General features: G+C 35.6%; 1 protein-coding gene across 2 annotated transcripts in view; it reads right to left on the minus strand.

The window, feature by feature from the left end:
• The window catches only part of LOC142345794 (glutamate receptor ionotropic, NMDA 1-like), a 97714-nt gene that overhangs the window by 63542 nt on the left and 7215 nt on the right, over window positions 1-26957 (minus strand). For both annotated transcript variants that reach the window (XM_075398154.1, XM_075398155.1), the window contains exons 3-6: window positions 21605-21804; window positions 13588-13770; window positions 13361-13464; window positions 1177-1283 (exon numbers count right to left, since the gene is read on the minus strand). In XM_075398154.1, coding sequence (XP_075254269.1) covers window positions 1177-1283; window positions 13361-13464; window positions 13588-13770; window positions 21605-21804 — 594 coding nt within the window. The remainder of the gene's footprint in view (window positions 1-1176; window positions 1284-13360; window positions 13465-13587; window positions 13771-21604; window positions 21805-26957) is intronic.

A 26957-nucleotide genomic window follows, 5' to 3' on the forward strand; every position in this document is an offset into this window, starting at 1 on the left:
TTTCTTAGAGAGAGGCTACAGGGGCTACTATCAACACCAATAAGCATTAGAGGTGGTAACTAAGACTTTTAGGAACGACGTTCAAATAGCGGGCATCTAAAATTGGGCTTTATGGGTTTATCCCGTTTCTATTTCTGACTTCAATTTTTTATACCGACTCTGTTCATTTTGAATTGCTTTGCTTAGCAACTGATGTTCAAATTCACTTTTAGCAGAATGAGAGAAGAGAGAAACTAGCCTAAAGAAGTCAAAAAGATTTCACGCAAAATGTCGAAACATACCCGGCAGATTGCCGGAAAATAGCCGCCGTTGATTCCAATAAGCATGATTGGGATTGAAATAACAGAAGATATTGAAAAAGAAAGATTTTTGTACAAAAACATTTTTTTAAGTCCGATTTATTTTGAAGGCATTTCGTAGTTGAACATACTTCTGTTTCGTAGAGAGAGGCTACAGGGGCTCCTATCAATAACAATAAGCATTAGAGATGGTAAATAAGACTTATAGGAACGACGTTCAAATAGCGGGCATCTAAAATTGGGCTTTATGGGTTTATCCCGTTTCTATTTCTGACATCCATTTTTGAACTAACTCTGTTCATTTTGAATTGCTTTGCTGAGCAACTGATGTTCAAAATCACTTTTAGCAGAATGAGAGAAGAGAGAAACTAGCCTAGAGAAGTCAAAGAGATTTCACGCAAAATGTTGAAAAGGCGGCAAAATGAGGTAAAGCGAAACATTTTTTTATTCGACGAAGTAAAAAAAAAATAGGAGCGCTATAATAGCCGGCTGAGAAGATGAGGGCGGCTATTAAAAAGCGGCAAAATGGTAAAGCGAAAAAAAGTTTGACGAAGTAAAAAAAATACGAGCGCAATAATAGCCGGCTGAGAAGATGAGGGCGGCTATTAAAAACTATTACATCGCTAAGACAAAAAATGGCTAGATTTCGATTGAGAGTAATTAAAAACATTTTACGTTATACATTGTCAGCTTTCAGCTTTTATTAATCCCTAAATGGGACTTACAAAAACCACCCTATAAGCGATTTGCAAATTAGTTAAAATTCAACTCTGCTCAATGTTAAAAATGGAGTTGTTTCGTCAAAGCATTGAAAAGGGGTGCTTAATCATTATGCACTATGTGGGCACAGAATTGGAAAAGAATAGGATATACATACCGACAGGGGCTACCGAGGCAGCTGATTGAGAGACTAGCCAGAAGTATCCCTTGTTGAGCATGCCCACATTCAGAGCAGCACTGAAGATCACTCCCGCATCATCTTGACTAAAAGCAGAACAGACTCAACATTATGAGCGGCAAAATCTCAATTAACTCATAAACACGCAAACAACACAGCAAAAGGCTGGCTGGCTCATAACACACAAACAATGCATTGCAACCCAAATTAAACAAAAGGCGAGCGAGATATATTAAGATCATGCTGGATCTCTAACAAAGCCGATACATTGCAAAGGAAGATAGTGTCGATATTTGTGGTGTTTGTGGCGCTAGGTGATATTAGGTAGTTATGTGCCTCAAAACAAATAATATTTCATATTACTCTACTTTCTCAATATTGCTTGCTCAACACAGCCAAGATGAATAAAGTGTTTCTTTATTGAAACCTAACAAATTATATGCTCTGACCTTGAATAACCTCATCTACAGGTTAACATGCTCATTCTTTTTAAAAAGATTCTTTAAATAATAAATCCGACTTAACAATATAATAAAAAAATTAAGGCGCCATTAACTCTCAACAAACAAAAAGACTATTGACAGTTTGAATGCTAAATTACAATACCAGCAAAACGAAAGTTGGTCTTCATAGAGTTTGTTTCTCAAAAGTATTTGTCAGTAAAACGAAAACAGCGACGTAAAAACGCGTTATGAAGTTATGGCTTCGCCTCAATTTCTCAATTCAAATTGTTAACCAAAGCAAAACAAAACAGAAATCCGTAATTCTACATGTTTTGACATAGCCGCCATATTATCGATTAAAAAGACAAATCGGCACATTGGTTGTTATGCGTTCAGAAACTGGGAAGCCGCAAAACGTTAGCAGGAAAAAGAACAGCGACGTTGTTGATTCGTTACCCATTCATGAGATGTTTCTGCCCCCCCCCTTAGTTTTATTTTGCGTTTCTGCGAAATAAAGTACAATTGCGCAAGGACTATCCACGATGATTACCATCAAACAAGCAAAATATCAACATTTAATTGCTACTTTTTAAACGTTCACAAAGAGAAAGTCCCTCTCCTTATAGGGTGGTCGATCACTTCGAGGACGGCAAGTAACCTCCTATATTCACATAAAAAAGCTGAGAGTAGTCAAATTCATAGAATTATAAAAAAAGGATAGCTTTAGGAGGAATGAGAAACTGTATATAAAAATTTAAATACATACTTTATAAATTGTAAGGTGATTTAGGACACCAGCCTGCCCTCATACTTTGCCACCAACGAAGCTTCAGCTTTACATTTCTAACTTTTTTAACAGTTTTTTTTTCAAAAAAAACGTCAATAAATGAAAGTCACTCTCCTTACAGAGTAGTTAATCAACTCGTGGGAGCATCTCCTATATTCATATACAAATTCTGACAGAAATAAAACTCAAAGAAACATATATAAAGACAGCTTTAGTAGGAATGAGAAACGGCATACAAGATAAGAATCGATATTTACTAAATGATAAGGTCATTTCATACGAAAACCGCCCCTCTTCCATCTCTTGAACTATTGCGCCAATGGAAACTTCAAAAAAGGGAAGCCGGCGCATTGATCACGCCACACACAGGCAGAGTATGAGGCTATACAAAAGCGTAAAGCTAAGTTATGTCCAATGTTTTGGGAGCTTAAAAAGAGACCACTGAGACCAGAGACAGAAGGAGCTCGGCCTGACATGTCGCCCAAATTCTAACGGTAGCAAAAAACGACAAAGACAACTATTCAAAAAAAACTCTGGCAGCGAAACGAAGCTTTGTACCAACTTCAATAATAAACGTTGAAATGATTTGCTACAAAATAATTACGACCAATAACAGTGAAAAAGTTTGCAGATTAAAGAAAGCCCTTAAAGAAAGCGGGGCTTCTTTATAGATGTACTCTCTCGTAATCGAGCAAACGGAGAGCTTGTCAACTTTTGAGTTATTGGGCCTCGCAAACATTTTGCAGTGGGGTTAAGCCACCTTCGTCAAACAAAACGATGGGAAAGAAAACGTCTGTCTTGTTAGGTCAGGAAATGGCATAAGAGAAACAATAGCTTCTATCACTTCTCATCGATTGAAAGCACACAAATTGGCACTTGGGTTAATACTCTTTCAGAAATTGGGAAGCGGCAAAACAATGGCGGGAAAATGAACAGCGAAGTTGTTCGTTACGCATTCTTGAGACGATTTTGCTCCCTTTTTAAATGTCGGTTCCTGAAAGAAAGCAATTTTGCTCAAGAACTAACCACCATTGTTTTCATCAAGCTCCAACAAAATGTCAACCCTTAAGCGCTATTTATGTAGGAATGTTAAAAAACAACGTCAATAAAGAGAAAGTCCATCTCCTTATAGGTTAATCGGTCAACTCGGGGGCGGCGAGTCATCTCCTATGTTAGTGCAAACAAACTGAGAGTAGTCGAACTTTAAGAATCAAATATGTAAAGACAGCATTAGGAATCAAGGGCATACAAGCAGATTTGTTATTTAAGTTAATTTAAGACAACTAATCTTCTACCATGGCTCCAGTAAAGCTGGGACAACGGAACGCCGGTGCAGTGACCGCGTGCCACGCATGCACAGATTGGAGCATGGCGAAATCATGAAGCTAGCTTTTGCCCTGATGTATGTGATCACGCCAGAATATAAAACCTCCTTTTTATCGCTCATTCCTGTTGCAAAACTCTGTATGGCTTTCGACGCCAACTGTCTATATATCCCAGTGCAGAGCAATATCAATGGACAGAAAGTGACTTTCTCGGCTTCGAAAACTCTGTTCGGACTTAAATTTTTTAATGGTCTCCTGATATTTATACGAATCCGATAATCTTTTATGCCAACCATTAGCAGACGGATTAAAATTTTAAAACAAAAAAGTTTTACTGAAGCGTAAACCAAAAAGCCCATTTGTTTGGTAATCAGGCGTCTTCATCAGTTGTCGTAGTTCTATTTGCGAAGGTTTCGCCTTGCAAAGTCTGAAGAGAGGGCTCCACTTACAAATCATTGCATACTTCATCGAGCAAGTGGGCAAATGAGCCGCGTATATCATTGCGCATGATGTGGGTATCGTCACCTTTAGGACGCAGTAGAGCATGAGTACATTAAATACTTCTCCACATGGACAGTTTGATAATTTCACAGATTCCGAGCGGTATCTGAGGGCGTCTCTAAAGTCTCACCACTTTTGATCAAAACTAATATTTTCAACTTAGCGTATTCAAACAGCACAACGCTCCTCTTTCGTTTTTGAGATCTCGAAAGTACGCATCAGTTTCATCAATATCTCAATTGTACAAACTTCTCGCAAGCCTATAACTGCTTTTTGTCTTTCTCAAGGACCAGTTCTTACATAACAACTGCATTCCCAGAGCTCGACTCATCCAAGGAGTTTGAGGTCTTTGATACTCGTTTGCCCTGTTGTCGGGTAATAACGAGATAAGTTCACCTTTTACTGGTCATACTGGAAGATATCCCTACACTTATGGCTGAAGGGCGGATGGTTTAGCATTGAAAAAATCAAATTATTTTCAATTACAATCTCTGTCTTGAAGAAGCGGTGGAACGCAGCATCGTTCTTGAAATAAATGTGTTTTTATGTTGGACCCCATTTAAACAGGAATTACAGACATTCTGAGGCGACAACTTACAAAGTTGAGCAAGTTTTTGGAGTAGGACCGATTAGTTTTCCAGCTTTTCTTTCATGAACTATTCGCAGTATTCGCATTAACCTATTACGGACACTATAACACAATGACCGTCAGTCGACTAGTATACTTAGATAGACTACTTAGAGATGCTCAAAGAGTACCCTCGGGCTTATCCAATTTTTGAAGACGGAAAATCAACTTGAATCAGTCAAGGAAGCGAAGGAATGTGAACAATGTTGTAGCTAAAAAGTCAGAACATTCAAACAAAAATTGTGCATCAAAACAAAATGACACATTTACAATAATTGCTTCCGACTTTGTTCGAGAACAATTAACAGCACAAATATTCTACTGTACATAAGCTTCCAAATGATGCTTTCTCCAATATTCTCCAGGGCTAAGTTAACAGATAGAAAGGCTACACATAGTATACAATTCTAGTATATGGGTTTGGAACAATTAGTCTAAAATCTGAAATAAATCTCAGAGACAAACAAATTAAAGCTCCTGGTTTTTGAGCCATAAGACTACAGAACAAAATGATCTTCCCAGAACTTGTCTTTGACGTTGAGCGACCCATTCCCCGAGAGAAACTTGATAGTTAACCAATTAAATCTACAGTTAGACAAATGAACTATTTTTATGTTTTCCCAGAAACAATCGAGCATATTTTAGTTGCTGCTCCAAAAATACGTTTGATGTTGTTTGCATATCAATTTGTTGGACAAAGTCGTACAGTAGCTATAGAGCTCAATTTTTAGACGAATAAACCGAAACTGTAATCAAAATTAAGCAGCATACGATACAATATACTTATTTCACTGGAAAGAAATAACGTTATTTTAAACGAGGCATGAAACGTTATTTTACGTTTGATAGCTTACGGAACCCTCAATTTTTTTATTTCAAATATCAGCAAATAGCATTTATCAATCAATATTATATTTTGAAAGGGGAAATTTAATCCCAGGATTATAAATTTTAGTTTGGTTGTTTCTTTAAAAAAATGATCAAATTTGATCACATAGCACAGAATTATTTGGTTACCAAGCACACTTGTAATTCAAAATAACTGCAAGGAATACTTTTGCGGCAATTAATCAATCAAAACAATGGAGCAATAATCATCATCGCTTAATTTTATTTTGTCAATACAACAAACTGTTTCATGCCACTATTGAATACATCACCCAACTGAAAATCGATACAGCTGGTGTGACCATCATTCGATCAATTTCGTTCCACAAAGATCACAAATTTATCTGCGACAGTCAAATCCAACACCAACAAACCCTCATTCCTAACATGCCAACAAAAAGTAATATAAAGTTAGATCAGTCCACAGTTACTGTGGTACTTCATTTTGAGAATCGTTTCCATCCCTTGAATTGGGTGAGAAAGAATTTCTTTGTCTAAGCAGGATTAATTCAAGTTCAATTTAATGTTCAATTTTCAAAGACCCATGTAACTAATTTTGCTTCTCTAATTTTGCTCACAGATGGAGATGGAAACAGATCCCAACATTAGAACACACCTGACATATTGCCAGAAAATAACCGCAATAGCTTCCTAGATCGCAAAAGATAAATTTCTCTGCTTTTTATGAGACTTTATATTTTGATTAGGAATCTGTATAACTGACTAGCTGCTTTCAAATAACCATCAATTAGAGTGACAAACACTCAGTTGACCATACCTCCCTGAATTAAAGGAGAGAAAAGTCATTTTTGAGAGTGAGCTAAGTAACGCGTCACCAAAAACAACCACGCAAATAAAAAAACTAGCTCGTTAAAAAAGATGTCACGCACGCTTTTTTGTGGAAATTGCATGAATAAATGAACAAAAAGCAGATTTGAAGTGATCGTGACGTGATATGGTCGTAGCAAAAATCTTCACAACGAACTGAAAAGCATTGCTCGTAGGCTTCCGAAAAGGACTCATAAAGTCGGACTTTCCGAAGGAAAAACGTAATTGCAACCAAAACTATTATCTCTTGTCTTAAGACATTTATTTTTAACCTCACCAGATTTGATTGAAGTATTTGGTAAAACTTATACTCCTAACGTGAGAAATACATGAGCATAGAAATTACTAAAAAAAACTAAAATAAAAACAATTTCAACAGCTATGAGAATCCACACAAACACCGAACAGATTTAATTTTGACAGAATGAAACTCACTGCGTATTAGTTAATACAAAATTTTGCATAATTAAGAACATATCTGGTGGCGTTTAAAAACTGTTAGGACGGACAAATACTGATTGGCGCATAAAACCAGACCAGGCTAAAAAGAAATCACTTATCATACTTTTCTGATAAACATAAAACTTCGCAATTAACACTGCGACTGATACATTGTGAAAGCATATTGCAGACAAAATTCTTAAAACCTCAGCTTAATTATTCAAAAAAAGAACCAAAAATAGGACACAAAAAACATCAATTTTTGTTTTGGCAGCATGGCAATTAAGACAAAGAGAAGAGACACTTCTCTCCTAATAAAGATATCCTGCACAATGAACTCATATAATTGTAAAAAACAAAACAAAAAATGAAAAATATCGTAACAACAATACTCCAGGGCAAAAAATTGTTAAAAACCAAAACCTAGCCCCAAGAATATTAACAGAAAATCTACGGACAACCAGAATTACTGCAAGTAACTTCAACAAACTGCTGCATCATATCTCCTGAAATCAATTGAAAACAAGAATTAAAATCGAAAACGCTAAAATCGAAATTTCTTAAACAACTGACAGGCAGAGCGAAAAAAACATCAAAATGAGAACAAAATTGAGGTATTCCTTCATTTTTCATTGGAAGCTGATTAGAAATTGCCTAGCCTAGGAAAAATATTTTGCGTCAGATAGAGACATTCAACGAATGAATTGTTAAAAAGAAGTTGTCATATACACCGATTTGTTTTAGAAAAAGTCAGCAAAAGTACCCAAACTAAAGAAATTAATGAAAAACCATAAAATTAACTTAAAAATTAGAAATATGCTCATTTTGCACTTCAAAAGCATTATTGGGCTCTCAAAACCAATGTGGTATCAATGAGGGCTTCATATTAATGAAGTTTCGATCATAAATTAGTTCTACGGAAAGACAAGAAAACCTCTCGCTCAGAAAAAAATTATCTCTCTAAGAAAAATAAGTTCACAAGGCATTTTTACCCACTTTTGCTTTTAGATGAAAACGCCACGTGAACAGTAAGTACTTCCGGTAATCAAAACACAGCCGGAAGAATTCCGGAAACGACTCGAAATAGGAAATTAGCCATCTTCACTGACCTGATGCCCATTCTACACAACATTTTGAAACAAAAAACGGGAAGAAGATCCTCGAGGTATCCTTAGAAAAAATTCTATTAAATTTTCTGCTAGATAAGTCACTCAACCGAAACATGGCAAAAAAATTGAGCAGCAAAAAAAAACATAACCGACTAACGTCGGGCGAATTGCTCTCAAAAAGCCGGCGAGCGGTTGAATTCGTCAGTAGCTAGCCACGGTTTAGTCAGGCTAGCTTTAGCTTGATTCGACTCTGCAACTTTTAGTTTTCTCGTCTTGTTAGTGAATAAATCAAATAAAAAAACTGATAATTTAAAAATTTACTAAAATTCAAGATATTAAAATCTTCAAAACCATTTCATTGTCTCAAGAGACTATCCAGTATCCTATTTCAAGCTTTAAATAGTTTCACTGGCTCATAAAGATCCATAAACTTGAAACATGATAATAATTTTCCGAAAATATGGAAAAAACATATCAAAAAATTCCAAAAGCTGAAGTCATTAAAATATTTATAACCATATCATTACCTCTAAAAACTATGCAGCAGTTTATTATCAAACCTTGGAGGAGGTCCCTAGGACCGTGGTGCCAGAAAAAATGACAAAAAATTCAAAAAGATTAAAAAAATTGATGATATAAAAATCTTGAGAAACATTCCATTACATATAGAAGCTATGCAGTAACTTATAATCAAACGCTAGAGGAGGTTATGTGGTTCATGAGGCTGGAGAAACCAAAAAAATGACAAAATTTCAAAAAACATGAAAAAAAATTGCAAGTTGCCTAAATAAACTGCTAAAATTTGTGAAAATAAAAGTTAAAAACTAATTCATGGCCAAAAAACATTTTCCAGTATCTTATTATCAATTCCTAACGGAGATTTTCTGTTCGGCTGAAAAACCTGAATAAGGACTAGTGTCTATTCTATTTTTGCAAAATTTGTAAAAATGCTACAATTCGTGTTGTTGAAATCATAAATAAAATTCCATTACGTTCAGAAATTATACAGTAGCCTATTGTCAAACCCTAGAGGAGGTTCCTCGGCTCTTGAGGCTGGAAAAACCTAAAAACCAGCAATTTTCAAAAAACGTAAAAAAATGCACGCTTTGTCAAAAAATTTGCTAATGGCAAATAAATTTTTTTTCAGTAACTTATTATCCAACCCTTAAAGACGTTTTCTGGCCCCTGCGTCTGGAAAGACGTGAAAGAAGAAAAATAAATGTCAAAAAATGGAAAAAATTTGCACGTTTTTTCAAAAAAGTGTAAAATTCGTGATGTTAAATTGTTGAAACCATTCCACTAGCACTAGAAACTATGCAGTTAGCTTTTATAAAACCTTAAAGAAGTTAACACATTTAAAAACCTAGAGGAGGTTCCTTGACACCTAGTGCTGAAAGAACTCAAAAAATTATAAAAATTTTCAAAAAGCTTGAAAAAAAATTGAAAATTAGTATAAAATTGCTTGTTTTTAGCGATCGGTTGTTCGTCAGTAGCCGCGGTGGGGGGTGCATCGGGGGATGGGAGGCTGATTGGTAGGAAGAGGGTTGGTAGTAGTGGGGGGGGCAAAAACCTCTAAGAACCGCCCTTCACACCATACGTACATAAGTATAAGTTTCCAAAACAGTTTGATCTGAAACAGAGCTGAAGGATCTAAGAGCACTTAATGCCCGCTGGGCGCCACCTGTTTATCCCGTTTTTGAGGACAAAAAGTCAAAAGCGTCAGACAAAAAATTGGTCAAGCGAAAAATCGCATAAAAAGACCGACAGGACTAATATAATTGCTACAAACTTCGTTTGAGAGCAATTAAAAACAACCGACTAGCATCGCAAGAATTGATCTCGAACTAGTGGGAGCTCTGATCTATAGCAGCATGCTTTAGTCGGGGAAGGGATGTTGGGGATGAAGGAGTAGCTAAAATCACTAAGGACGCCTCAAATGCGTTCAATAGAGATCATCATATACCACTTATAAAAGTGAAAGAAATTAAAGTAATTTAGGTGCACTTTCCATTTGATTTTTAGTAGTGAACTGCGCCACTTGATTTCAACTGCTGACACTAGTTAATGAGAGCGGTTTAGATTACGCAAAGCAAAAAAGTCGAGGCCGCCAAAGTCACTGGAAAAATCAAAAAGCTCAAGCAAAAAAGACCAACATGTTTACATAATCTGCTTTACATTTCGTTCGAGAACAATTAAACAAAGAACAGAGAACTTAAAACAATAACCGACAAACGTCGGAGGAATTGCTCTCAAATGACCAGCCAGCGGTTGGCTTTGGTAGTACCCAGGTGGTGCTCGGAGATGCAATCATTGGGAGGGGTTGGGAGGGCTGGACGAGGAGAGGGGTCCAAGCCCCGTGGAGGAGGGTGGACGGGGTGATTGCCTGGGGGTCAAATCTTAAGAACTGTCCTTCACACCAAAAATTGTCGGCTGCACCAGTTTTGGTGAATTGCATTCTTAGAGACTGGTTAGGCGTAAGGCTCTAAGAGAACTTAGATAAAGCAGTTTACGATTTCATCTGTCATCAAAACAATTTCGGTGAATAGCATATTAGAGATTAGTAAGGCGTTAGGCTCTAAGAGAGCTGCTCGGCCACTTAATGCTCTCCGAGCGTTATCTGTTTATCCCGTTTTTGAGAACAAAAAGTCAAATGGGTCACACAAAATCAGTCAAGCGAAAAATTGCTTAAAACGAAAAGACCACAAGCCTAATATAATTTAATTGCTACAAACTTCGTTTGAGAGCAATTAAAAATAGAAAGGTATATAAACTAATTTATTTAAAAAATTCCCTGACTGTTTTTCAAGTGTTAGTTTATAGTAGCAACACCTATAGAATAGCTTTTAAGAACTCAGCACGAAGAAATACAGCAAGGAACAAAATCAGAAAAAACAGGCTAAAAAACGATGGCAAAAAAATTGCTGAAATTGACTCATTTTTCTTACACAGAAAAGGCCAAAAATAATCATCCGTCAAACTGAAAGACCGCCAAAACTCCAGGGACAACTGATTTTACTACACAACTTGCCAAACTAGATAAAAATGGAAGAATACAAAAACTGTTTAAAAAAACTTAAAACAAGGCAAAATAGTAAAAGTAACCGAAAAGTGAATCTAAAAGTGTAAAATTTGCTTCAAAATGTCAAACATCCTTTCAAGCGCACTATTACTAGTTCAGATAATTGAGAAAAACGCCTTTGATTGAAGAAGTTGGGGTTAAAACTAACATAGCCGGCAGATTGCCGGAATAGCTGCGAAAGAACAGACCTGCGTACCATATAAGAGATAGAAACAGATAGATCTAAAATGAAAAAAAATCGACGCCGCTCAAAAAACTAGGTAAAAAACATTCAGCGATAAATTACTAAAGCTTGTTAAAATTCATTCCACAGAAGCCTCTTATTAAGAACCTTTACTGCACATGTGAGTTCCTTTGACCGTAAACAAATTCAAATTAAGTTTTAAAGTGCAAAAGTCATTTTATTGAGTGAGGTAAGTCACGTATGATCAAAATCTAAACATAGCCGGCAGATTGCCGGAAAATAGCCGCGATAGACGCTTGACCTTCCATGAATTGAAACAACTAAAGAAATAAGATAGACAGATCGACCAGCAGTCCTTTAAAAGACCACTAGACTTTTTAGGTTAGATTCGGACTGTCAATTTTATGACACATACGGTCTATAAGGAGAGCTGTTTCAAAATTGATATTCGAAATCAAAAACTCAAGACTAGTATTCAACAATTAGGGCAAATAAGTTTGCAACTACTTAGATGCACACTGTTGATTTATAATAAAATGTTCATAAAATTTAAAGTTTCATAAGTAGAAGTAATTTTTTTGAGTGAGGTAAGTCACGCAATTGACCTAAAAGCAAAAATGACGTCACGCACACAAATTTTAATTGCAGAGCAACAGAAGTCACTGAAGTCAATTCCAAGAAGTCAGGTCGTAAGAATCATCGATGGAGACGACGAATTAAAAAACATAGCAGGACAAGTCCTGACGTACAATTCAAAGAATTTTCATTGACTAAACAGAAAAACTAGACCTAGAATGGACTATGAGTGAATTGAGAAAACCATTTTTAAAAAATCAGATCAAAAAAATAAGAAAAAAATCAATGCCAAAATGCCGCATGTGAACAAAAAAACCACTAGCGAGAAATGAAAATTTAATTCAAACAAAAAACGAGGCCTAGAATGAGCTGTGAATGGATTGGGAAAACCATTTAGAAAAACTCCGATCCAAAAACTTGAAAAAAACAGTAAAAATCAGAGTGAAATTGCCGCATGTGAACCGCTACCGAGAAACCGAATTTTTGTTCAAACACCATTTTCTCTCTATTATAAAATTAGAACGAAAAAAATTTACGCCGCAAAACCACTCGCTTTTTCGCTACATTTCCTGTTTCGGCGTGACCAAAATCACTACTCCAATTTGACTTCAAAAATCATGAAAATGTGTGAACAGATCTTAAAAAAAAAGACAGCGCCCCAATACAATTCAAATTCTTTGAATTGTAAAAAACCAAGATGTCCCAAATAATAGTTGCTATCGCTTCGCGGCTATTAATCACGCAAATAACCTAAAAACTTTTGCAAAATCGAGTGAGAAATGACGTCACGCGCGCAAATGCCGTTACTGAGAGGAAGCAGTCATTCAGAAAATTTGACTTTTTCAGATTTGCTGTGTGAACAAATGTAAAACGAAAGAGCGTCAGACGACGAAACGAAAAAAAACCAAGAGCACCGCAATATAGCTCCACTCAGCTTATAGCTTCGCAGCTATAAAAAAACTGATTTAAAAACGCCGAACGTGATCAAAAATCAAATTATATCGCACGCTTAACGAAAATTTTTTCACACCTACTTTTCTCGCTCTCTATCGAAAAACGATATGAACAGAAAACCACTCTCTGTTCTCTCTGCTCTTCAATTCGTTCAGCGATTTGACGTAAACACTTAGTTTTCATTTGCGGCATTGACTTTTACATCCTGTTTTTAATACACTCCAAAAATTATCGGTAAAAAAGACGCTCCACGAATACTTCTCTTCCAGTCGTAAAAATTCGAGAAAACCAATAATCCTCTTCGAGTCACAAAAACCAAGAGAAGGCCAATAAAAGTCCCAGCTATCGCATTGCAGCTATTAAAAAATTAAACTTGATAATCCATCATACTATTGCATCCCATATTTATGGATGTAGTACCTTCCGTAAAAGAGGAATACACGCAAGGGAGTGTTAAGAGCCCTTAGGAGGGTCTCCGCTTGGGACTTTGAGAGCCCAGGCGCGTAGTTCACTCTCCTAGAGATCTGAAAACAATCAAAAAAGGTCAGTTACAATACTCGTCAGTTAATGAGCTTCATTTCAGAAAACAAAGAAATTTTTATTATGGGCTTATTATCCCCAACTCAATGACTAGTGAATGTACGCACATTGATAAATACTCTTTCGAAGCTCTCAACCACTCTCTCGTACAACTGCTGTCCACTGTAGTTGTCAGGGTACACTAACACCACCCTCGAGTATCTGAACATGGGGTCATGCAGCAAGTCAGCCCAGACACGCGACTGCTCTGTATCTGGTGACACCGTTCGCAGGAACGTCGAGTGTAGCGCCTATCAATAAATCAAACGACGGTAACAATTTTATACCATAATTACTAAATCGCAGCTAATTGCACAATAACCTTTTAATACCCAATAGAAGAAATTTGTTGTTTTTGGTCTCAGCCATTTGGAGGGAAGCTATATCATGTTAACTTTTCCAATTTTAGCACACTAAGCCAAATGCACAGAAATAAACATAGTAGTTGGTTAATTTTGTGATATGAGTTAGGTTGTAAATCTGATCACTAACCGTAATTTAAATCACAATTTAAAAAGCATGTTTTTAAAATGAAACTGATTCGATACGAGTAAAAACCTTTATTTCAGCCAAAGCTTTTGCTCAAACCCGATTTCTGACTAACACTGAGAACAAGAAATCATGATTACTGAAAAAAGGTGTTTAAATTTAAATACAGCACTCCGACTGATAACCTCGAACCGACAGCAAGGAGTGTAGATTCCATTGTAGATTTCCAGGTGGGCCTTGATTGCAGCCCGATTTAGTAGTACCGCTCCAATCACTTCACTAATGGGCTTTAAATTGTGTTATTAGAGCCTATTCCAGGTAGATATAATTAATTTCAAAAACTATACATAATCCGGCGCTTTTAATCGAATTTTATCATTTAACTGAATGCAATAGAGCTCAGCAGCTTGAACTAGTTGTTAAGGCAGCAACTAAGACCACGCAAAATTTAGGAAGCCAAGGGGGAAAGTCAACCGATCCATAAGTCAACTCATGGAAGCAAAAATTTTGCCTCATAGACACAGCCTATAATTACTTCAATCTTCGTTCGAGTACTATTAACAATCTTATTTCGCAAGTCCAGAATAAGTTCCAGCAAACATTCAACAAATGAAATCGAAAAACGTGAATGCTAATCAGAGTTTGTTAACTTTTTTAAATTGATTTATCTTATCCAGCTAAATAGGAGAGTAAACATAAACCAACTAATGTCGGAAGAATTGCTCTTAAACGGCAGGCGAGGCAATTTAATTCAGGGGCTGTAGCCTAGATAATTTCTTTAAGGGTGCCTAAGTACTTTACTACGTCGGGAATCGAACAATTGACCTCCCGCTCCCAGACCAGAAACCATGTCCACTAGGCTATCAGGCCATTCTTCTAGCTATGCGGCAATCGATTTTATTTCAGCAACAAGCTTTACTTCGGTGTGAGAGCAATAGAGATCACTCGAAAATGATGAACGAAAGCATGAAAAAGTCACTTGAGAAGTCAAAGAATGTTCTAGAAGAAAAGCGCAAAAATGGTCCAGCATTAAGACCAACAAATTTACAATAATTACCATGAACTTCGTTCAAGAGCAATTTAAAATGAGAGCTCAATAATAGGCCCTGAGATGATGAGGGCGGCTATTAACAAAAAAGGCCGATAGAAAACCAATATCCTCTTCGAGTAGTAAAAAAAAAACAAAGAGCACCACAATATAGCTCCACTCAGTTTACAGCTGAGCAGCTATAATAACTGAGAGCAATTGATATTGCATCAATTGAATACAACTAAACATAAACCGACTAATGTCGGAAGAATTGCTCTCGAACGACAGGCGGGTGGAAAAACATTTGACCCTACGGGGATTCAAACCATTGACCTCCCGCTTCATGCCCATATGCACTGCAAACTGTACCATTTGGCCCTTAATTTTTCTATGCTGCAACCAACTTTATATTAGCAACAAGCTTTACTTCGGAGTGAGAGCAATAGAGATCACTCAAAAATGAAGAACGAAAGCGTGAAAAAGTCACTTTTGAGAAGTCAAAGAATTTTCCAGAAGAAAAGCGCAAAACAATCACGCAAAAAATTTGCATAAAAAAGACCAACACGTTTACAATAATTGCTATTAACTTCGTTCAAGAGCAATTAATCAACTCTAAAGCGGAAAGGTCAATTCATTCAATTACTAAAATAAGGATTACAATCGCACTTTCTACATCGAAAAATGGTCTTTAAAAGCTAAACCATACCTGGTAGATTGCCGGAAAATAGCCGCCATTGATTCCCATTACCCCGATTGGGATTGAAAGAACAGAAGACAATTAATTGCGATATCTAAAATAGGGCTGTACGAGTTTATACAATTTAAGCTTTTGATTTAGTTTTTGATACTGACTGGATTCAATATTGTTTTGCTAAAAAAAACTGCTGTTTAAAAAAACTGAGCAGAACGGGAGAGTGAAACTAGCTTAGAGAAGACAAAAAGATTTCAAGTAAAATGTTGAACAAGCTGTGAACACAGGTAAAGCAACACAGATTTTTGTTTGTCGAGGCCCGCTAAAATAGCTGGCTGAGATGAAAGAGGCTACAGATTAAATATTCAGTTATTTTATTGAGTTAATATATACTTTTTTACAATTGTCATTCAGATTCTTATTCAAGTAAAGGTAATAAATCAAAACAGTGGAGCACTAATGCAATAATTTTCAATATCATAAAACGTTACAAGCTGTAAATTTGTCCTCTGGACAAAGAGTTTAATTAACAGATACTGGAAATATTTATCATTTATTGTATTTCAATAAGAGCTGAGATGTTATGAGTAATAAGATGACACAGAGCTAGTTAATTAAAATGTCAGAAAACTTTTTTACGTTACTTCCAAAAAAAATCCATGAATTCAACCAATGGAAATGCTAATCGGGACAAATCAAAATTTAAAATAAGCATTTTAAACAAAGCTTGCAGATCACTAGAAAAAAGCTGAGATAACGTCGAAGAGCTGCATTTCTTTTTGATATTAATTGCTGAAATGTTGCTGAAATGTTGCTGCGTCTATTAGCTGCTCTCACGTGACCTTCAATTAGAGTGACACGCACTCACCTGACCTTACCACCATCGCATCGAATTAAAGGAAAGAGAAGTCATTTTCGAGAGTGAAGTAAATAACGTCTGACCAAAAACTTAATCGCGAGAATGAACAAAAACACTCGGTCCACTTAGAGTGAAAATTAGTTCATATGCGTAATTTAGTCAATATTACCTGAATGAACGAAAAAAAAGCATATTTGAAGTGATCGTGACGTCGTATGATCCTAATAAAACTATTGACAAAACAAAAAACAGCAGGACAGGACAAGTCTTGAATTACAATTCAAGAACTTTTATTGACTAAAAGAAGATGATCATGAAATCAGTAGTACTGGATTTGGGATAATTTCGAAAAAAAAAACAGCGATAAAGAACTCGGAAAACAAATCACTGTCAAATTGCCGCAAGTGAACAAAAGACACTCCACATCCCACTTCGCCGTGCCCAAAATCCGTACTTAAATTTGACTGCACCATGAAAACGATTGAAAAGATGGAGGCTCATTATAGACCACTTCTAAGATTCAAAATTTAAAAATTAGAAAATGTTGGCACCTTCTGATTTGAATTTTAGTAACCAACTGCCGCAAAATAGGTTAGCGAGCTACTAATATCATGAATACAAGAAATTAAGATCATGCAAAAACCAGGATCTCAAGCATGCAATATTTTCTCGAAAAGTCAGTTTCAGACGAAAAATCAAACAAAAGAAAAATAGCGCAAAAAAACCGTAGAATTTTATACCCCCCAAAGACTCCCGCTTATTTCTTGAACACGAAACGTAAAAAATTACACCGCAAAGAACAACGCTTAAACGTCGGGCGAAAATAGGGATATAATAAAGCCTGATTGAGCAACCGAGCTTAATTTAACGAAATTTTTAGCAGAATCTGTCAAAACAAAATTGATTTTAAAAAGCGTCAAAAAGACCAAATCAACAAATGGCTACAAATATTGACTGAGCAATTAATCGTTACATTTTAATGAAAAGCAGTTAAGTTCTATGCAAATTTTTATTCAGCGCAAGATACTAAAAATTAAGCCATTACGCTGTTAGTTTTGGACTGCTTAGCATAGCAAATTAAAACATTACTGACAGATTGCCAAAAAACAGCCACCAAATCTTCGTAGAGCTATAGTCTCAAAAAGATAGTAAAAAACAGACCAAAAAACTTCTTGTTATTAAATGCTGAGATGTTATATTATATTTTGATAAAGAATCAGTTTAACTTATTGCTGCTTCTATTAGCTGCTCTCAAATACCCTTCAATTAGAGTGACACTCACTCACTTGACCTTATCTCTGAAGATAAAAGTCGATGTCAGAGTGAGGAAGTCATTTTTGAGAATGAGGTAAGTCAATTGCGACCAAAAATTCAATCACGCGAATGAGCAAAAAACAGTGAAAAATAACGTCACGCTCGCAATTGAAATCAAAACTATTTGCATTTTCGCTCCACTTCCTGTTTCGGCGTGACCAAAATCATCTCGGTTACCAGGGCCTTGTGATAGCCTGTCTTACAATCGGTTTTGTTTTAACAAAAGACAATTTCTGAATATGAGCAATAATTTAGGTCACGTGAAAATTCATGAAATAGATGCTTTGACCTTCAGTCAAAAACAAAGTCGGCTTTGACCTTCAGTCGAACTGGAAAGAGAAACAGACCCTTACGGCAAGAAATGTAATATCGACTCTATCCATGAACTCATATAGAAATTTCAAACAAAGGACATGGCATAAGTCCTTATCATGGTGCGCTATGCACTCAGTATGAGTTTGCATCCGCGGCTCGAATTCATTAAGCGAAAGCTATACAATTTTGAATAACATAAGTCAAGTTTTGATGAACAAAGTAATCGCCCTTCAAAATTGTTGCTGGCCATTTTTCTGAACAAAATGGTCACACGAAACATATGGGATGGAGCTATGTTATCTTTTCTCAAGTCTTTGTGTATTCTTGTATAAGCTTGTACGTCCGGTTTATCATAAAAGTGTGGCACGATGAAACTCGTGTATGACAGTCAAGCAAAAGGTCAAGCAAAAGGCATCGAAAGTCGTGAACAAATCAAAGTTAGAGATATGACTTTTACAGCGATGATGAGTGTGAACTTTGAAGAAGTTTGAACTAAACAAGGGGATTGGGTTGTGGGGAGGGGGGAGTAAACGGTTAAGGGTCTTTTACAAGGTAAGATATTAAACATACCCGGCAGATTGCCGGAAAATAGCCGCCGTTGATTCCAATAAGCATGATTGGGATTGAAATAACAGAAGATATTGAAAAAGAAAGATTTTTGTACAAAAACATTTTTTTAAGTCCGATTTATTTTGAAGGCATTTCGTAGTTGAACATACTTCTGTTTCGTAGAGAGAGGCTACAGGGGCTCCTATCAATAACAATAAGCATTAGAGATGGTAAATAAGACTTATAGGAACGACGTTCAAATAGCGGGCATCTAAAATTGGGCTTTATGGGTTTATCCCGTTTCTACTTCTGACTTCAATTTTTTATACTGACCCTGTTCATTTTGAATTGCTTTGCTGCGCAACTGATGTTCAAAATCACTTTTAGCAGAATGAGAGAAGAGAGAAACTAGCCTAGAGAAGTCAAAAAGATTTCGCGCAAAATGTTGAAAAGGCGGCAAAATGAGGTAAAGCGAAACATTTTTTTATTCGACGAAGTAAAAAACATAGCCGGAAGAATTCCGGAAGCGACTCTAAGCACCAAAACTTCACAAAAAGCTGAAACAATTACCTTTTGTATTAAACCATCAACTCATTACCTCCACGGGTCTGATCTAAAAATTGGTGAAACTTAAACCACTGTCACCAAGAGAAAGAAAATGCAGCAAAATTTTATTATTGAAAACGTTTGGTAACGTTAAAAAAGTCTGAAATTTTTAGGATGGTCAGAAAACTGATAGCCTGACAAAGCTGAAAGGGCCATCAATTGCCCTCAGATAATTAATGATTCTAATCTCAAAACGATCGCGAAAGCAAACGGCAGATAAAAACTTTTCAAAAAAGACAGCAAAGTCAAAATTATTCAAAAAAGAGTGCTCAAACTTAAGAATCAGAGAACTACTACAATTAGATTTCTAATCACGGCAGTTAAGACAAAAACAATACATGATTCTTCCTTGTTGTATATATGCTAGACAACATGATTTCATACTAATTCAAAAAATTAAATTATTCATAGAAAAACAAAAGCAACAGAATAATTTTCAAAGACAAACAGTCGTCTAAAAACAATACCAAGCCCGGAAGACAATTGCAATGAATAGTATTAAGTCGAAATGTTGGAAAAGACTTTCTAGCAAACTCCCAGTACTGCCTTATTTTGAATTAAATCAATTGCAAACCTAAGAAACCAAGATCTAAGAAAAAGCTGAATTCATTCAATTTTTTAACAACTGAAAAAATCAATATAACGAATACAAAAGTAGCTGCCAGGACAAAACTAGAATGATACAAACGAGAATGTGAAGAATATGGACACAATGTTAGGAACACCGTAACAAAAAGACCAATTCTTGATTTTTGAAAGTTAAAAATCAAATTTAAAAAAATCATTTAGAAAAACGAGCACATTTCATTGATCAGCATTCGAGACATAGAAAAGACAACGAGTCATTCGAGACGAAAATCCAACTTGCTGAACAGAATAAAACAAGAAAAAGAAGAATTCAGACATACGAAACAACGAAACATTTTGCAAAAAAGTGGTCAAAAAATATTTAAGAGTGCATTTGCGAAAAAAATTTATCTGTTTTTTCAAAAACTTAACACCAAAAAATGATTGAATTTTTATTGAAACAAAATTAAAGTCCCTCATGTTCCCCAAAATACTATTTCTAGTGATTAAAAGCAAAATACAAACAAAAAACTGAAAAAAATTGGCAAAAAACTACGAAAATCGGATTAGCAAATGTACAATTTTATGAAACAAAATTACATCGAGGTAGAAAGAGGCATTGAGTATATGAATTATCAAAGAAAAGGTTCCATATTAACTGATTTTTGACAAAAAAACAGCTAAAAGATCCAAAAATGAAGTAATTAATAGAAAAAAAAAGCCAAAAACTAACTAAAAAATCAAGAAATATGTGCCAATTTCGCATTTGAAACGCAATTTCAGGCTATGCAAAATACTGTGCTATCAATTTCCGGAGTTTACATTTCAACATAGCATCGATTAAAAATTATTTCTACAAAAAATCAAATTACAAGCAAAAAAACTAGGCCACTTAGACAAAAAAACGGCTAAAAACGGTTATCTATATGTGCCATTCAGTCAAAAACTACTTTTCAATGTCAAAAAGTCATTCACTAAACGCAGCGCATGATCAAAAACTTCTCTCGCTCAGAAAAAATTAGTTCACACTGCAATTTTACTCGCTTTCGCTTTTAGGTCAAAACATCGTCTGAACGAATAGTACTTCCGGTAAAAAAAAAAAAACCTTAAGAAAACCAATACTCCTCTTCGAGTCGTAAAAAAAAATAGGAGCGCTATAATAGCCGGCTGAATAGATGAGGGCGGCTATTAAAAACATTCATTTTGAGATATTTTTAAGAATCAGAGCCGAATGCTTTAATTAGACAGCTCGCACAAACAAGTTGGTTCACAATTCAGTTGAAAACGGCCATACGGAGTCACTGGAGTAAACAGTAGATTTGGTAATCAGTATGTTTGATTTCATAGTCCATCAACTGCGTTTTCAACGACCCTTTCTTTTCAGTTAGTTCATACATTTTCTCTGTCTTTATTTCCGTCAATTCTAAAGTATTTTTTCAACTCCCCTCTCATTGGTTGAGTCGAACAGAACGAATCAAACAGAACAATGTCCGTGTCATTAGGTGGTAAATAACTGATACTCTAATAAATTAACAATCATCCTGAAAGATTGATTCGGCAATTTATATTCCTTTTCAAGTGGCCCCCTCTCCTCTCAGAGAAATTGTGAATTGCAGTTGTAAACGCAGTCCTGGTAAATCAAGAGCAAGACAAATACGCACTCACCTTCTCAGAATAAACAGGGTCCTGGGTGGAGACAGAGATTATGGGTATTTTGTAGAACTCACAAGCATAGCTCAATGCCTCCGGGGGTTCTCTTGGCTTGTCCGGGGGGTGACTCACAACCAGTGCATGGATGGGTCTCTCTGGTTGGATGAAGTGTTCACAAAGAGACAACACATTTGTAATGGAGTTGTCACTCATCTCTGTACACATTACAATACATTAAAATTTTTGCACTTTAAAATAAATTGGGCGCTCACATATTAAGGATGCATAGGTGAATAATACAAAAACTATTAAGAAAGTGACATATTTAACGCTGATAACGCTCCCTAATTTCTTTACCCATCTCAAATGCAGAGAGAGAGAGAGAGAGAGAGAGAGAGAGAGAGAGAGAGAGCGAGAGAGAGAGAGAAACAGAGTCGGCAGATTGCCGGAAAAGAGCAGCGATAGACCTCCTTGACCTTCATTGGAATTGAAAGGCAAAGAATAAAGATAGATAGATTGACCACCCGTCATTTCCAAGAAATCTAGGGGTGAGATTCGGAGTGTATTATATGACACATGAAGGAAAAAGCTTAAAGAATAGAGCTCTGTTGAACATAGATGTTCCAGATGAAACGCTCAAGACCTCTAATCCTCGAAATCAGAACACTTTAGATACGCACAGTTGAGATGCACTCTATTGATCCTCAATTAGTAAACGCTTTAAAAAAGTTCAAAATCTAAGCGCAGAAGTCACTTTTTAGTCAGGTAAATTGAAAAGGTATCACACAATCGAACTAAAATCTGACGCCAAAGAGGTTATCAAATGACGTTATGTACACAAATTCAACTGCAAAGCAGTAGAATCAAGTGAAAATGAAACACCAAAAATGTCAAGAATATCTATGAAAACGCCGAATTAAAAAAAAACATTGCAGGGCAAGTCATGAATAACAATTCAAAAAGTGAGTTAATTAGTGGCCAACATTCAACATCTCTCTAGACAGATCAAACTATTTAGTCAACAAAGCTTATGATACCATAAGCGCAAAAAAACTAATTAACAATATTTACATGCCCGAAAAATGTTTAAAATCTTTAAAAACTCTTTCCAAAAACTAGTTTCAGAAACAATAGTCACAAGGCTCTATATAGATTTTGGCACAAATCTTTAAACTAAGTACATGCTGCAACAAAATTATGAAATTACTAACAAACAAAGCAAAAAATCAAAAATATGGCAATATCAGAATCGTTATGAAAATTAGTGCCAACAAAGTAAAAAGAAAAACATAAAATTGGTGACTAAAATACTTAACCACAACATAAAATACAACTAAAGTGTTCATCGAACAATTAGCAGTTCCGTTATGAAAACCATAAGCGCAAAAAACTAATTAACAATATTTACATGCCCGAAAAATGTTTAAAATCATTAAAAACTCTTTCCAAAAACTAGTTTCAGAAACAATAGTCACAAGGCTCTATATAGATTTTGGCACAAATCTTCTTTAAACTAAGTACATGCTGCAACAAAATTATGAAATTACTAACAAACAAAGCAAAAAATCAAAAATATGGCAATATCAGAATCGTTATGAAAATTAGTGCCAACAAAGTAAAAAGAAAAACATAAAATTGGTGACTAAAATACTTAACCACAACATAAAATACAACTAAAGTGTTCATCGAACAAACAGCAGTTCCGTTACGTGAAAAGCCCCAAAAAGTAACAAAAAGATTGAAAAATGCGCAAACACATTTCAAATGATATGTAGGCCAATAGAAAGCAATGACGAAAATCGACTCAATAAATTGACGACAATTACACCGCACTAGAAGGCCCATGAGAACTACAATAGACAAAGCAACAGAAACACAAAAGCAACAAAAACATTGAGGATTCGAAGAGTCATTAACTGAATTCATTTAAGCCTGATTTGTAACCGATAACAATGGTCATTAATTAGACTAAGTTTTCACAAAACTCAAAAAACAATAAAATGAGGCAGGAAGCTTAAAAAATATCAATTCTTTATGAAAATAATTTGTGTAAAGGTAATAGAAAGCATTAGCTCTGAACTAAAACAATTGATTCGACTAATTTAAGCCAAATTACCAAATGATGGGACCTTTCATAAATATGATTGAATGATCAGACAACCGAACTAATAAGTAAAATCAGTTAAACCTCATTAGCGATCAGCGAGAACTGTCATTAAGAAGACTAAGTGATAAAACAACGAAAAGAACTACAGAACCGGACAGGAGAAAAATCAGATTTTTTTAAAAATCAGCAGAAAACCTCTAGATTTCAAGAGAAACTATTATACAGATTATGATACGCCTTCTTAGAGTGCCGATGAGATCAGTCATTGATGAGATTAAGAAACAGAAAAAAAACTACAAAACGAGCAAACCTAAAATCAGATATTTCAAACTAGCAGTGCCTAGGTCATATACCTCAAACCAGCAGTGTCCAATTCGAACCTCAAACTAGCAGATTCTAAGTCATATAGAACATTTAAATACTCGTTGATGACACAGAAAATTATACATTTATAGAACAAATCTATGACCTTTTGAAACCATTAGTTGAGAAAATCAGGAGAAAATACAGCAAAGACAAGTCAAATTGCCGCACGTGAAAAAAAGCGCTCCCAGCCTACTCGCTTTATCACAGCCTTTACTAAACCAGCGTATTTGAAAAACTCAATTTTTCGCGTTGAAACCAAAAAGTCGAATATAAGAGTGAACAGATCTTAAAAACCGGAAAATAGCCTGAAAACTCCGGAACTCACCCGAAATAAAACTTGACTTTCAGCGGAGCAAACTAACCACTTATTTCTAACAATGGAGCACTCAATTAAACAACGAGGAAACAAATCATAGAACGAAAAGATCGGTCAAATTGTTCGGATCAATCAAACTTACTAAAACAATCTGAATAAATCCTAAAAACCAAAATCCGATTATAATTCTTTTTACAGCCTCTTCTGAAGTGGTGACATTTACGACATTGTTCACCGAGAACGTGCGACAACCTGTATGCTAAAACATTGAACACCAATTCAAAAAATCGAACCCAACCGAAATGTTTTTAAAAAAGCAAAAACAAATAAAAACACCAACACTTCCATTATATCCAGAAAAACGGACATTTCGAATGATCAAACGTCTCCATCCATCATTGCCATCCAAAAAAACGGATTTCAATAGAAATTTTACAAAAAAAAACTAATAATTCTGAAAAGCATAAAGAACCCGTAAAATAAGAGACGAAAATTCAAAAAATAAATAACAGTGCCGCATTTGATTGAATCAATTTTCAAAAAAAAACAGAACTGATTTCCATCAAATAAAAAGCTTTTTAAACTACATAAGCTATCGCAACAAAGAAACAATTTTTATAATTGTCAAAAATGATTCCAATCATGCATTCACCATTTAACTTGAGAGCAAAATTGTTTAGGCTGATAAAATTGAATTAAAAAACTGCTTTGAACTGCTTAGCAAAAATTTTTCACACCTACTTTACATGCTCTCTCTCAGAAAATGGATAACAAATTTCAAATTCTCTTGTTGCTGTTGATCGCTGGTCAGAGGAATGATTTAAACAATTGTTTTCACGTACGGCATTTGGGTTCCTTTAAGTCACCCATTATATAAATATAGTAGTAATTGCGGACAAAACTCGAAGCAGATAATTGACAAGCCTAACTGTAATAAAAAACCCTCCTATATAATTATACTAATCAACTTAAAACTATGAGCGGAAAATTAATCAGGGAAAAGTATCTGACAACAAAAAAAATGATAAAGCATCCTTAACGTTGAAACTCCAAAGCAATTATTGAAAAACCATCACGTGAAAAGGTCAGTTTTCATTCTTTATACGGTTACCAAAGTGAATAAAATCAGTTCACATAAAGAAAACCGAAAAAAGATGAAGGAAATGAAAAAAGTCAAAAAATAATACTCACTACAAAAAGCTACCCAGTGCTAACCAGCCATTATATTGGGCACATTCGTTTCTTTTTTTTTTCTCAAGGATTCACCCAACCAACACCTGGCAAAACATATTGAACAATTAAACAATTTGTATAAATAAATAATATATAAACAAAATATTTTCAACAAATATAATCGACTAACGTCGCGCGAATGTCTTTCAAACGACCGGCGAGGGTTGGCTTCGATAGTACCCAGCTGTGGCTTAGAGATGCTGGCTAGCATTGGGTGGAGGGGTGAGCAGATGGGGGGTTGAACGCAGCGCGTGGGGGTGGGATTGAGTGGAGAGGGGGTGTTGAGCTCGGGATGGTGGGGGTGGCGAAGGCTGAACGAGAGAAGGGGGTTGAAACCACCAGGTGGAGGAGCGTGGACTATGGATGTAGTGACGGTCGAGGAGTAACGGTAGGGTGACCGAGGTGGGGGGTCAACCATTAAAAACCGCCCTTCACACAATGAAATTGTCTCCCAAAACAGTTTTGGTAATCGCATTCTTAGAGACTGGTAAGGCGTAAGATTCTTAATGCTCTCCGATCGTTACCGGTTTGTTCCGTTTTTGAGGACAAAAAGTCATATGGGTGAGACGAAAAATCGGGGTCAGGTGAAAAATCTCATTAAAAAACCATAGGACTAATATAATTGCTAAAAACATATTGAGCAGTAAAATAAATAGGGCACAATAAAAACCTGAAAATCTGAATAAGATAATTTTGGATTATATATTTCAAGGAGAAGTTCCTTTTCCTTTTCTAGCTTTCAGTAACACCATTTAGGACAAACACCTAAAAAAAATACCTCTAAATTGAAGATTGACGAAAGACTATAGCAAAACAATATACGAAAATCGGCCAAAATTGGCTTATCAGCCGAAAAGGGCTGAAAAATACTCAATTATCTAACAATAACAATTTCGAATCAATGTCAACTATATTGAAAGGAAGCCAAAACAGCTAGAACAACTAACTTGAACAACAGAACAGCCCAAAAGAGTGCATGCCAAAATGGTAAAAATTACTCAAATCGAACCTAAAAGTGTATTATTTGCTTCAGAGCAAAAGCTTCGAAAAGCACTAATACAAATTGTTTTGATAATTGAAATAACCACCTTTACCTGAAAAAAAATTAAAGGAACCTGAGTTTTATTTACTGACAAACTGCTTTGAAAAAACCGCACGTGAAAAAAAACCGTCGCTTAGCAAAAGTTTTTTGCGCTCACGTTTGCCGGTGTCTCTCAAAAATGCACCATGAACAGAAAACCGCTCTTCTCTCTGCTTTTCGGGATTTTGACCTAAACACTGTTTTCACACATTTCACCTCCCGTTTTGAATACGCTCCAAAATCGTCGATTAAAAAGAAGATGCTC

Source organism: Convolutriloba macropyga, chromosome 9 (genome assembly GCF_964194025.1).
Source record: "Convolutriloba macropyga chromosome 9, txConMacr16.3, whole genome shotgun sequence".
Taxonomy (NCBI): domain Eukaryota; kingdom Metazoa; phylum Xenacoelomorpha; order Acoela; family Convolutidae; genus Convolutriloba; species Convolutriloba macropyga.